The 14,264-nt window shown below is 36.3% G+C and overlaps 2 protein-coding genes across 2 annotated transcripts; both read right to left on the reverse strand.

Annotated features, from left to right (window-relative positions):
* Positions 1-501: 501 nt before the first annotated feature.
* Positions 502-3,015, reverse strand: LOC141817213 (E3 ubiquitin-protein ligase AIRP2-like). The gene is made up of 5 exons (XM_074704883.1): positions 2,770-3,015; positions 2,012-2,162; positions 1,834-1,900; positions 1,496-1,730; positions 502-891 (listed from the first exon to the last, which is right to left on the reverse strand). The coding sequence occupies exons 1-5, from the start codon at positions 2,850-2,852 to the stop codon at positions 681-683; spliced, it is 747 nt and encodes a 248-aa protein (XP_074560984.1). The 5' UTR covers positions 2,853-3,015; the 3' UTR covers positions 502-680.
* A 4,047-nt stretch (positions 3,016-7,062) lies between these two features.
* On the reverse strand, positions 7,063-8,947 carry LOC141817215 (CBS domain-containing protein CBSX5-like). The gene is made up of 2 exons (XM_074704885.1): positions 8,562-8,947; positions 7,063-8,255 (listed from the first exon to the last, which is right to left on the reverse strand). Exons 1-2 carry the CDS (start codon positions 8,885-8,887, stop codon positions 7,379-7,381), a joined length of 1,203 nt encoding a protein of 400 aa, XP_074560986.1. The 5' UTR covers positions 8,888-8,947; the 3' UTR covers positions 7,063-7,378.
* Between the last annotated feature and the right edge of the window lie 5,317 nt (positions 8,948-14,264).

The raw sequence follows: 14,264 nt of genomic DNA on the forward strand, positions 1-14,264 counted from the left end.
CATAGTGAGATGATTCCGACTCATGATAGTTCATGCGGGGCCGATGAGACCTAACAATTGACCTAGTCACATCGAGCAAGACAGTCAATCTAGTCGAACTAGCCAGATTTGTCAATTCAAGAGGTCCGTCGTTCCTAGTAGGCCAATTAGTATGATCGAGTTGAACAAGCCAAACACACATTGAGTCGAAAAATATCATTAGGTTATTCGGGTCAAATAGACTAGTGGTGCAGGTCAAGATGGTCGACTTAAATCTGCCGGGAATTGTCCTCCAACTTCAACGCACTAGACAACAAAGAAAATGGAAGGAGGCTAATTCAGAGCAGTCCAGTGGACGAAACTCCTATCAAACTCGTGACCTACAGGTCACACGGTATTACGCCAAAGCTCCCCTCCTTAGAACACTATGATAGTACTAATGAAAAATGAGGATTATGAACTATATGGAGTCCATGCAACCTGACATTTTCAGCAAATTAGGTTTAATGTTTGACACTGAGATATTTACAAACAAGCTCTGAACATTTACAGAGTGCTGCTGGTGCTCCGATAGAGTTTAGGAAGTCAGTAAGCTGCATAAAAATTAGCAGCAGCTTCTTCCACACTCAAATTGGAATGATATCCAAAGCACAGATCAAATGAGCTAATTGACCAAACAACAACTAGCAAAGGAGAAACAGTCACCTGATGTGAGAATCATAGGAATCGAAGATAGTATCTGGAAAAACTATGGGTAGTTTCTTTATGTACAATATCAGTTGCCGAATGTTCTGCCTCGTCACCATTTCCATGTCGACTATATCTCGGTCTCCCACGAATACCCATAGATCGCCGGAGTTAAATCTCTTGAGGTTCCTGCGACAGAAGGGGCACGACTGCGATCGCGCGTTCCTGAAATTAAAGAACATTGGTATGAAATGCAGAATAGTTGCGTTCTTTGAAAATAGCTCTCACCAGTAAGCTTATCAAACCCACAAGTTACAGATTTTTAGGCCTATGGAGCTGAACTCATTCGCTCAAAAATGAACTAATTTATAGCTAAATCTTTATACAGGTTATATTTCAAACACACTAGAACTTCTAATAATCGACTAAGAGAGATTATGAATCAGTATATATGACATTTTGCACCTGTAAAAATTGAAACAAATCATGGTTTCAACTTAGAAGTAGAGCATTCAGGTGCCAACCAGTTAGCCTCACTTGGTGCATCTAATATGATTCAAATAGTGCGAGGAGGCAATTTTTACAACCCTATTTTGGTACACATCTTGTGAAGCTATGTTTGGTGATACACCTGGAGTCTACACAATATACAGGGGACACATTGGCATACTCATAATTTTCACTTTCTAGCTATCGTCGTCATTCAAGGTTTGTCGCAAAAGGTTGTAAGAAATCACAGAAGAGCACATGCACACATTCACACACAAAAGGATAGGGAGGATATACTCATAAAATCAGTGTCTCTGAAAGAAAAAAAAAAGGCTTTTACCATTCTCTGTGACATTTCATGCACATTGCATGGCAGCAATTGGGCAACACAATTTTGCTGTTCGACTCCATGCAAATCCCACATTCCTCTTCTCTTTCAGCATCTATTTCAGAGAAGCATTTTCTTTCTTTCTCGTCTCGTCGCTTATATCTTTCACTGAATACAGCCTTTTGCTTTTTGTCTTCCATATCATTGATACCACTTTGTAGTTGAAGCAAAGAAGGGAATATCACAGCTGCAAACAAATATCATTTTTTTAAAAAAAAAAACAAGCTAAGCATTCATGCAGAATAGAACAATGTCACTCAAACATCTGCAAGATACAGAGATGCACTCACCATAAAACTCTCTAATAGTAGCTTTTCTTTCACAGGTTGACATGGTTGTGGAGCCATCAGCATGAACCTGTACAATGTGAGTCCTTAGATGAACAACACAGGTAAAAAGGTGAGCTAACTAATTTGGAAGATGAAATCGTTTTGAAATTTTGTGAAACAATGCAGCTGAATTTGAGACCTTATATATCATAATTCGCAAGAGTCCAAGCACCCCGGCCAGACTGCAATCTGTCCATGTCACTAGAAAAAGAAATAAGTGTGCAGCTGGACTATAGGACATACGCATTTGAAGGCATGCACCATCATACTCTGTCGGAAAGTCTGAAGCCCTGCAAATCAAAAGAAACATTAGAAGAATATATGCAATCTGTCCGGATTCAAATAGCAAGTGAAAAGGCATTTTCTGTCCCCACACAAGAAAAAATTGGCAAATTCAAAGAAGGATTAAGCATTATAATAGAGATAGAGCAACTCAAAGAAAACTGAACATTAGTCGACAAATGGAGAGAAAACAAGCTTGATGAGCAATTAATATGTCTTCCACACTCACAAACGCATCATATTTACGAGAAACTCAAGTTTTCTATCCATAGATAACATTGAAAACAAAATTTTTATTTTGAAGAAAAATGTCTACTCCTAGAGAGTCCCAAAAGCAATCCCACCATTCCAATAGGCAAGCACAACTTCAGCTCAGTTTTCCTTGTTTTAACAGAAAAGAAGATCCATCTACAATCCTAACTCTTTTAGTCTGGTATAATCACTCAGAAAAAACACGCTAAAAGCAAGAAATTACTCTTTAGGACAAACAACAGGAACGCTTAAAAGCCTCAAAATTTTACTTTGATACATGAAAAATAAGACGCGCCAGTTAACCCGCAGCAACACCAAAACCAGATTGTGGGCAAAAAACAAAAAAACACGACGACGACATACAAAGTGTTTGCGTGCTGGATGTCGGCTTCAAGAACCTTCAGCGAGTCCTTAAACGATCTCCGCATAGTACCTCCAGACAGCATCTCCTCCCTCCCTAACCATCAAAAGGAAATCAAAACCCCAGAGGCGGAAACTGCACTTCCCGAGTCCCAAGCCACACCGCCTCTTCCTTATACCAACTACTATTCTTCTCTCCGAAAACCCTAGCAGCAGATCCAACACCCACCTGCTTCTCCACTCCTCTCTCGCTCGCTCGCTCGCTTTGATCTCAAGTTTGGATTTTTGGAAAAGGTTCAGGTGAAAGGAAGAAATAAAGCTTCTTGTCACAATAAATTTCTGTCACAAATTTATCACAACAAATTTGGACCGTTCGATTTTAAAGTTAAGATTAAATCCAGGCCGTAAATTGAATGGGTGATTGTGATGACTTGAATTTAATCTTCTATTTTAAAATCTAACGATCCAGATTTGTTGTGACAAATTTGTGACAGGAATTTGTTGTGACAAGGATGACTCCGCGAAAGGAAGGAGAGGTTTCTGTGGGCCCAGGGGGACGGCTGCGGATGCTCCGGAGGCGTCAAGATTCGGGATTAAAAAGATAAGCTCCAGTGGAAGGTGGACCCGCGGCGTACCTTCGAGGGGGTTTCTGTGGGCCCCAACCAATCGGGTCCGGTGGAAAGTTGAGTCGTCATTCACTGCGCGCAGTTATTTTCACCCCACGTGCCCTTTTCTTATAAGTTCTTTTCGAAAAAAAATTAAAAGGACGTTCAATTAAAATCCCTGGAATGGATCTGGTCCTACGGAAATTTTTGTATTATTTATGGATGATTCAATTAAAATCAAATGGATAAAATAAATTATGGATGATTTTATTTGATTCTAAGAAAGGGCGAGATAATCAACGAGACGTCCTCAGGACATAACTGAATTGGTTATGATAGAACAAACTTACAGAAAAGGACAAAAGTTTTTATCTCAACGAAATTGAGCAATACCTTCTTTCATCATAATCAATTGCAGTTTCTTAATTTATCTTCTCAGAGATGATTGTGAGACTGATCGTATGGAGCAGCTAGGAGCGGATTTCACCGAAGAGATAATCAATGAGACATCTAAATTATAAAAATAAAATAAATAGAAGAATACTATGATAAATGACAGAAACTATTAATGGCAAAAAATAAAAATAAAAAACATTTCAAATTAAAAAAAGCATCTTTTAAAAAAATAATAATCAAAAGACGTCCTATTAATTTTTATTTTAAAAAATACTCTTTATTTCAATATTATTGTAGCAGTAACTCCTATAACATATTAAAATACAATATTATTATATATACTATATGTGTAAAAATTATTTCATTAATTATACAACATTTAATATATACTATTGTAGTGTGTCGGTAGTTTCTATAAGTATTTTAAAATAATTTTAATAAATTTAATAAAAAAATATTTTAATATAATAGCATTGATTTAAAATTTTATATAAAATTGTATGATTTAAAAAATTTAACTATAATTATGTAACAGTAGTTAACAGGCCCGACTTTAGGCATGCCTAGGGCCCAGATTTAAAAGGGGCCCAAAAAAATTTAAAGTATTTAAGGTTAATGGGTAATAGATGGTTAAAATCCGATCCGGAAAATCTCGCCACGTCCCGATATTCCCTTTATCTCCCCTCTCCTCGGTCGACGCGTTCTCCCCTCTTCTCGACGTTCTCGTTCAACGCCGATCTCACAGACTTCGACAGTTCGACTCTTCATCTCCCTTCTCGTTCGACGCCGACGCGATCTCCCCTCATCAAAGGCGCGAGCTCAAGATAGCACTGAGCACCTCCGTCCGTTCGACGCGAGCACTGAGCTCAAGCCCCTCTGGCCCTCTTCTTCGACGGTTTTCCTTCCTCGCCGGCGAAACCGCGAGGCTCGCCCCTCTGGCCGTCTTCCTCTGTTCCTCGCCGGCGAAACCGCGAGGCTCGCCGCCTCGCCCCTTTGACCGTCTTCCTCGCCGACGAAACCGCGAGGGCCTCGCCCCTCTGGCCTCTGGCCGTCTTCCTCGCCCCTCTGGTGGCTAGAGTCTGGCCGTGACTGTGAGGCTCTCCAGTGGCCGCGGCGAGGCTCGCTCCTCTGGCCGTCTTCCTCGCAGGCGAAATCGTCTTCCCTGCCGCGTTGGATCCGATTACTCCGTATTTGGGCGTCCTGTTTACAGATCGTCGGATTCCTTGATTGCTGTTTACTCCATATTTGGGCGTCGGATCTGATCCGGTAATTTCTTTTCCTTTTTCCAATATTATTGTTGCTGAGATTTAGCTTTTAGATAGTAATTTTTTTGTGTTTGATCCAGCTGTTCTACGAGTCTTTTGACGAATCGTTCGAGAGCAGTGGATCATTTGACGGACTACAAAGGTAAATTATTTCTGTTTTATTATTAATTGTTAGTAAATAGTTCATTATTAGAGTAAATATTTATCTTTCAATTTTTATTATTATTTAAATATAAATATGTCTACTAAAAAATATGATTTTGGACATACAAAACGTATGAAAAAAAAAATAGAAGAATTTAATGAATCTCAAAAAGGTGCACTTGATAAATTTGTTATTAATAATAAAAATCAAATTTAGAAAATAATATAATTGAAATTTTAAATGAAAAATCAATTGAATTAAAAGATAATACTAAAGAACAAAAAAAAATTTGTCTTAATTTAAACGAAGAAGATAATACTAATTCAGAAGAAAATAAATCAATAGATCTCAAAAATAATAATACTGATAAAACTCCGTGGGCTTGAGCCGCCCCTGTCGGTCTCAAGTCCGAATAAAAAAAGGTGAGAGAAAATTTTTTAAAATAATAACATTCATTTTTTAAAAAAAAATTCGCCTAGGGCCCTCCGTGGGCTTGAAGGGCCGCCCCTGGTAGTTAAGAAAAAACATGTATTTTCACTTTAATCAAATTAGATTTTAAATTCTAAACTTTAATTACATGGTAGCAACTAGAAAGTAAATAAGAAATTTGATAAATCCGATGGGTCATTTTGATTTTTGCCCAAAGTTGCTGGGCAGAAATACGACAAGACATCGCTGTGTACTTGTGATGCAGTTGCTGGCTGCAGCTGTGACATCTCAGTCACAAGCGCAGACAGTCAGTCCAGTCCAATATCATAAGAATCCATGCTGATAGCAAATATATACAAATTCATATATCTTCGTATATCTTCCATTTATGAACATGCTGATGATCTTATATCTTATATATCTTCCATTTTAATGTGATATAAATTTTAATATAAAATTTTAATTATCTTTTCCTCGAATGAAAGACTATCGTTCTTCAATTAAGGCCACTTATTTTCATTGCATTTGGATACACGTCGTCGTGAAATATTTAGAGTACCATCTGTCTCGAAAACTGATGACTCCATCCCAGATTTCCTTTATTTTTTTTAAAGGTCTTATATGGTTTATCTAGATTATAACTTTGATATCACTTGTTGCATAATAAAATTCACATATTTTTCATTTTAGACCTAAGTTCTCATGAATTTATTTTTGGAGTTTAATCAAGAGATCTAATATCAATGGATCTTCTCCGTATATTTTCCACAAGAAATTAATTTTGATTACAACCCCTCTAGTATAAGGTGGAATCTGTCACTCCAACGGCTCCATACGATCAAACTCATGAACATCTACGAAGAGGTAAATCAGGAAGCTACAATTATAACCATCAATTTGGATTGAGCCTGCTGAATTGACCCGCCCCATCAAACAATTTAGGTGGGTTTGATTGAAATTTTATCAATCCATTTTAAGATGAGTTGACCCGCCTGTGGTCTGCGACAAGCTTGAGTTGACCCACATATTAAGAAAGTTTATTTATTTATTTTAAATTTTAAAATTAAAGTAGAAAACTCAATAATTTAGTAGGCTTGATCCGTCTAAATTACAATTCAAGTTTAAAATTTTTAACTTGATTAATTTAAATTATAATCCAAACTTAAATTTTTTAATATTTTTTTATTTTTTGACAGGCTTGTCTTTTAATTGGTCCGCCTAATCCTGCAGCCTGCTTTAGGTTGGATTGGAAGATTTTTCAACCCGTCAAGTTGATGGGTCCCGTCATGATTCCATTTAATCAAAAAATTACAGTTGACCACAACAGAGGAGGACATTGTCTCAGATTCATCAAGATTTGACCTTTATCTACTTCAATAAATCTGTCTCATTGTAAATAATTCAACTATGTCCTATGTCCTAGAAACAAATTTTGATTACAATCTCAACATAACAAGAATACCTCAAATCCATAAATCAATGACAAAATTGCCAATTGTGATCAAGTGGCCCGATCGAGACCACAAACTTACAAACCTGCATATTTCTGAGATAAAACAAACAGTCAAACGACACAGAACTGGTGTTTGTGTAGACACAAACACAAACACATAGTAGCAACAATGGAGTCATTGCGTCTCACTAACGGAATTAAGCATTTGGAGTGATTGCTAGAAGCTCAAATGAACAGCATGAACTCTCTCAAAGAAAGGGTGAACTGCGATGTAGAACATTGCCGTGTAGGACAGTGAGACCTCAGTCAGAGAGGAGGTTCATGGCAGCAACTGCTCCCGTAAGACCCTGAGCATGTCGGAGAAGCTCACGATGCCGATCAGACCGTAGTTTTCTTCGTCGACGACCCACAGATAGCTCACCCGGTGCGCCAGCGCCTGCGCCATTACAGCCACCAGGGAGCTTCCCGGGTGGCAGACTTCCGGGTCCTCGGATCTCCTCGCCGAGGACAAGCTCCTTGATTTTATCCTCCTCGGCGGCTTCCCCCCGCAAGACTCCTCGTCGGAGGACGAGGAGGTCGTCGACGGCGAGGAGGATGAGGTGGAGAAGGAGGACAGCTCGTCTTCCACTAGCTCGAGCATCTCCTGCAGGCCCTGCTCTTTTAGGCCGGCCTTGATTGTGCGGACAAGGTACTCCGGCGGAGCGCCGTAGTAGTCGATAAACGCCATGAGGTCGTTCGCGGTGAGGGTGGCGATGGCCGCGGACAGCGTGAGGGTCTCGTCGCAGGCAGAGAGAGCGGAGAGGGAGATCTCGCCCAGAAGGCGGCCATTGTCGGTGACGACCGCGACAGCGGCCTGGTCTGAGCGGGCGCGGTCGAGGAGGGGGAGGAGGGAGAGACCAGGCTCGTCGCTGCGGATGGAGAGCCTGTCGGCCGGACGGACAAGACCGAGCGAGTCGATGGAGAGAGCGGCGATGTGTGAGAAGAGGGCGATTGAATTGAGGAAGTATCGAACGAAATCCTCGTGTGTCAGCCAGCAAAACTCGGGGGCGCCGCCGCCGCCGCCGCCGCCGCCGCCGCCGCCGCCGCCGCCGCCGCCGCCGCCGCCAGATTGGATCTTCCGCCTCCCGGCGGCGGAGCGGATAGGAACCACAAGGTTCTGTGCTCCGTCAAGTATCAGATCGACAGCTTCCAATAATCTGCACAAATTCGTTTAAATTGAAAAAAAAGTGACAAATTGCGCTTAAATTCGTTCTCTAATCGCACAGATCCGACCAAATCAGATCGAAAGAGCTACAAACAAGTGCATATATTCAAACTTTACCATCTGCGGAAGAACGAAGGCGACAATTTTGATGATCAACCAAAAGCAACATTATAATTTAACGAAAGCATTTTCGGCATTCACGATCGCATTAGTTCTAATCGATCGATCAATTTGCATTTTTGTTTTTTTAAAGAAAAGAACGCGTTTTGACCAAATCATCGATGGGGAAAAAGAATACCCAAAATGAGGCTCGACGCGCCGAACGATGCCGGCTTCTTCAGAAAGGGCGGCGGCGACGGGCCGCTCGAGAGCGGCTACCGGCGAGGCGAGGTTGCCGTCCGAGCAGAGGTAGCAGATGATGTCCGCGACGGAGATCTTCCCAGAAACGGCCTTCTTACCGTGACCCGCCCCGCCGTCGCCTATCACGCCCAATTGGGGCTCGCCAGATCTCCTGAGCGTGATTAGGGCTTCGCCGACGGCGACCGAGGAGAGCGGCAGCGTTCTCAGCGCTGGCTTCCCGATGCAGAGGTCCGACACCTCATTCGACACCAATCTCACTGCCATGCACCGGAAAACTCTAACCCTAACCCTAACCCTAACCCTAACCCCCTCGGTTAACCCTAAATTCTCAAAGCAAGAAGGCGAGCGAGAGGAGAGAGAGGAAGAGCTCGGAGAGGCAGAGGACCGACGAGGACGAGAGTTGGCTTAAATAGGCGATCGGTAAAGCCACCTCTCGAACACATTTCAATTTGCCATAAAAACTTATCCAAATTATAAATTCACCCCGAATGGTATTTCACGATTTCAAAGTGACAATTTTAACAAAATTTAGGGTCGCAATAAACTTTTCCCGTGCATTAAAATGTAAAAGAATCTTTATTTAGATTCGCCAACAAAATGCTCCACTAAAATTTTGACCATTTCTTTTTTGCTTAACATTAACTAAGGTATTAAATTTGACTCTTTAAATTTAAAAATAATAATAATAAATTATATTAATTTTTATATGTAAGCTGATTTATCATATTCCATTTTTTGAAATATTAAAAAAAATCAATGACAATATACTTTCATTGCAATGACAATATACTTTCAGAACAATTAGATAGTGGAATATTCGTAGGGTTAATAATAGTAAATATTTAAATGGATTGCAACATTTTTTTTTGATAATTCAAGTGTTCAAGCTTCACAAGATTAATCTTAGAGGTAGATTCGTCTATAACTAAATCTAGAGTAAAATTTATGCATATTTACAAGTCGACCTCTACAATATTAGTTCATATTAGAATTCAAATTTTGTTCTCATTGTAATGTTTAATTTGATTAACTTATAGTGAATTAACTGTTAGTATCCAATGAAATTTTGATATGTGATCAAATAAATTTGAAATTAAATCATGTGGTATTTGACATATGTGTCTAAGTGTACATGAACTTAGGAGATCACATATAATATCCAAATGACGAACCTTGACAGAAGACGCAAGTTAAGTAGAATGATAGCACCGGAAAGAAATCGATGAGCTCAGTATATTTGAAGGACGAGGAGATGTGGAAGAGTGCTCCGGCGGAGTGAGTCGAACGAACGGGAGCGAGTTGAAAAGACTTGATGCATCCGAGGGACGAGAAATTGGAAGGAAGATTGCCTAAGGCAATCAAGGCAAAACAAGATTGGAGAAGGAAAATGGTCAACACAAAGTTGACCATTCTAGGCACCCGAATCCACTTCAGGCGCCCTTGTCCAAGCACCTTGATCCAAATAACCCAAGTTAAGTCAGTGCGAACTGTTGCCAAAACGGATGAGGATGAAATTCACATCAACAGAGTCCAAACACCCAGAGAGAGCCTGATTGGAAAAGTCATCTAGACCCATTGACGTACCATTGACAGATCGGATTGGGATCGACAAATCTAAGCGTTTGAAAATGCCACATCAGTATAATGATCAAATCGAGATGAAAGTTATAAATAGACTAAGCTCGAAGAAGAAGATACACAATTGAATTATTTGTCTCGTTCAATTTGTTTTTATAGCATTGTACTCTACCGTTGTACAAGGTTTTTCCATCTCTAGATCAATTCCGACGAAGGTTTTTCATAGTGTTGGTACCTCGTAGTTGTTATGTTTTATTTACATTTTAATTAAGTGTGTCATTGCTAAAATGTTAATAAGAGAAATAATGTCAATTTTATTTATATACAGATCGTTATTCACTCTTCTCCTTTAGCAATCCACCTAAAGCTTTTGCTGCACCAACACTAGCGTATTAATTTTATACATCAAAAATAGCATATCAGTTTATCTTTATTCTTATTTAACTACTTGGTTACAAAAATGAATGCCCCACAACTTTTAGGCAGTTGAACACAATTGGCTTTAGAATTTCAATGTTTGGTGAGAAAGCTTTCATTAATAAACTTGTTACTAATTGTGTGAGTAGAAAATGAGTAGACTTGTCGTTTCAATGCATGAAGACACGATCACTATCCATCAATTGAACAAAACAGAAGTGATCATTTACCATATTAAGCCACCAACTTTTTTTTTAGAAACAAAAAATCAAAAGTAAAATGCTACTAAAATTCTAATTAAAGAAATATTAAGATATTTTTAAAAATTGTAAGGGTGTTTTGAAAATAGATAAACTGTAAAAGGAAACTATGATGTCCTTGTAATTCAACTTGTAAATATATCTAAATTATTTATGTTACAATGAAATTTAGATGTTCGTGGCCGAGTGCCCTTCAATGTTCTCGGATCTAAAGAACATGCTCTTGCCCATATATCCTAGCCTCTCGGCTTTTTAACTATGGATTAATACTAGATATCAATTTAATTACTTTGTGTGTGATCCTAAAGTAGTTAGGATGGTGTCCACACAGCGTAAGAGATAAGAATGATTATCAGGGCTTATCCATATGTGCTTCTCGGATTTATTTGTTGGTCGGAGTTGAACCATCCACCTTCAAGATTAATCAGGTCATAAGAGGATATCTAGATTAATAAAAAAATAATATTCTTTTTAAAAAATATTAATAATGTATGCCACATATTTAATTCTCTTAGGAGTTTAACCTTACATATTATAAAATTGTTTTTAAAAATGACTTAATTAATATTTTTATTATCTCATATGTTTTTTTATTGACCTCAATGACCTAACTAGCTTAATTATAGTATTAACATAATACAATAAGAAATGCCATGCTACCATCTTGAATTATTCTATGTTATTGATGTCATCAAATTAATTAAGTGAAGACGGCTAAACATATATTTTTTAAAACAAAAATAATTAGTAATTGTTTAACAGTTACCTCCTTGAAAATTTAATTGTTAGTTGTTCCCTTAAATTTGGAATCATGCAAGCACTACTAATCAATTAATTAAAGGGTGAAAATTAGAAAGATGCTCCTTTTTTTATAAGAATTGTCGAAAGGGAGGCCCTATTTAATTGTTTTATCAAAAGGACGGTCTTTCCAATCAACCCCATGTAAAATAGATAAGTAAAGTACTCTCAACGATCAATTATAACTTGTTGATAAATCGATTTTAAATTTAAACTCTGCACCGGTCAGTCCATTGTATAATTATATCCATGTTGATTTGAACGTTAATATATGCCAACTTTTTTAAAAAATATATAGAATTCACATGTGAAAAAAAATTACTCATTATATTAATACTCCTCTTTTATTATCAAACATTCACATTCATTTTAACCTTTAGGCTTGACCGTGGACACATGTGAAATTTTTTTAAAAAAAAATTTGCTCATTAACTGTGTTATGTTGACGTATGCCTTGGTATTATGACATCCATCCACATTGATTGTAATACCATTTGATTTGAGTGTTATCATACTCACATATTAATACCAATTTGAGTGTTATTATAAATTCATATTGTAGTAGTTATGATTTTATAATTGTTATAATATAATATGTTGAACAGAATAAGTTTATGTTGTAGCAATTACAATTTCATAATGTTCCAACTTAAATTAAGTGAACAGGTTAAGTTTATATTATAATAATTATGATTTTATAATTATTACAATATAAATTATAATAATACCTATGATTTCATAGTTTTTATAATAAAAATTATAGTAGTTATAAAATCTTAATTATTATAACATCAATGTTGTTGGACAGATCAGATCAAGTCTGCCCGATCAATTCAAAATTTAAATTTGAAATCGATTTGTCAAAAATTTAAAACTAATTGAATATTATTCGTAGTAGTTGTGTAATTTTAAAAGGGATATGAGGTGGGTGAACTTTTTGATTAAAGAAAATTGAAAGGGACGTGATGAATCAAATAAAAAAAAGGACGCTTCTTTTATTTTTATCATAAATTAAATTAATAAATAATAATAATAATAATAATTTAAGACTCCTCTGTCAATATTATCCGTTTTTATAATATTAACTTTTGGCCGTCGGATCCAAAGAGTCAAATTAATCAAACACGCCGGCTCATGTGCGGCACCCGTTTGTTGACCGTACCTATAAATGTGACGAACTCAAAAGTTGAATCTTTTTATAAACAAAAGAAAGAAATAAATAAATATTACAACAACGTGACCTTAGAAATAAAATAAAAAGTAAAATCTTTTTATAAACAAAAGAAGAAAAAAATTTTTTTAAAAGAAAGAATATGATAACAAAGTGACCTTAGAGATAATGAGGGCTGAGTCGTTCACGTGCTTATCACATGTCCACGTATGATAAGATAAGAACGCTGTGCGTATCGATCCACACCGACAAGATCCATCCATGTCGAGACAAAAAAACGCATTGATAAATTAATGGCGAGCGACTAGTTGGAAATTAATTATGAGGAAAAATAGAATAGATTAACGAGGCTAATTGCTGTTTAAGATAGTATTTATCAGAATCACGTGCTGCAGTTTGATTTCTTTGACTTGATGATGAGGAAATTTAACCACGTGGAATATGACTTCTAGATAATATAATTGATGATTACAAGTTTTAATATATATATATATATATATATATATATATATATATATATATATATATATATTAATTTAATAGTTGTTAGATTTAGCTTTAACATGTGAGTTATTTTTGAAAATATTATATTATATGAGGTTGAATATTGAATAATAACTTAAGCACACAGACAAACCGACAAACGAAAATTACAAAGATAAAAATATTAAAATGGAGATGAAAACATACCAAAGATATATAATATATATATATATATAAATATTAAAGATAAAATTAAATTATATTTATTTTAAAAAATTTTTAAAAAATATATTTAAAATGATATTAATATGTACTTAGAATTTTATATGATTAATAAATATTTTAATTATACGATGTGAAATTATGATAAATATATATATTAAATAAAAAATAAAAATAAAAGAAGATTTATTTAATAATAATAAAATAAAATTTATTTAAATATAAATGATGATATGATAGAAGATAAAATTCAATAATGTAAAAGAATTTATATAGTTAACTTCATCAAATAGAATAAAATTTAATTGTTATTGTTGTTGTATATGAATTGCTTTTCAGATATGCAATAGGTATGAAGAGATGAGTAGTTAATAGGATAGATATGATATAAATATCATTTACATGAGATTAAATTTAGGTTCAATAAATAATTTATGCATATTAATTTCCTTTTTATTACATCTTGTAGGGGTTACATAGACAGTATAGAAGTCCATCATCATCAGCCATGATATTGCTCAGGAAGAATTTTGTTTCAATTTGTCATTCACAAACTATACATAAACAGATCATATCTCACAAAAAATAGCTTATTCTATACTAGAATAAATTTCATATCGTTCACACAGACCGATCATGGTACTCGGAAGATCTTCTATTCGCTTTCCAGTATACAATTATGAACTCTAAGCTGATCTAAACTGAGCTGGAT

The sequence above is a fragment of the Curcuma longa genome, unplaced genomic scaffold (genome assembly GCF_044706935.1).
Source record: "Curcuma longa cultivar G26 ecotype Majalengka, Jawa Barat unplaced genomic scaffold, ITB_CL_G26_1.1 contig_19663, whole genome shotgun sequence".
In the NCBI taxonomy this organism is placed as follows: Eukaryota; Viridiplantae; Streptophyta; class Magnoliopsida; order Zingiberales; family Zingiberaceae; genus Curcuma; species Curcuma longa.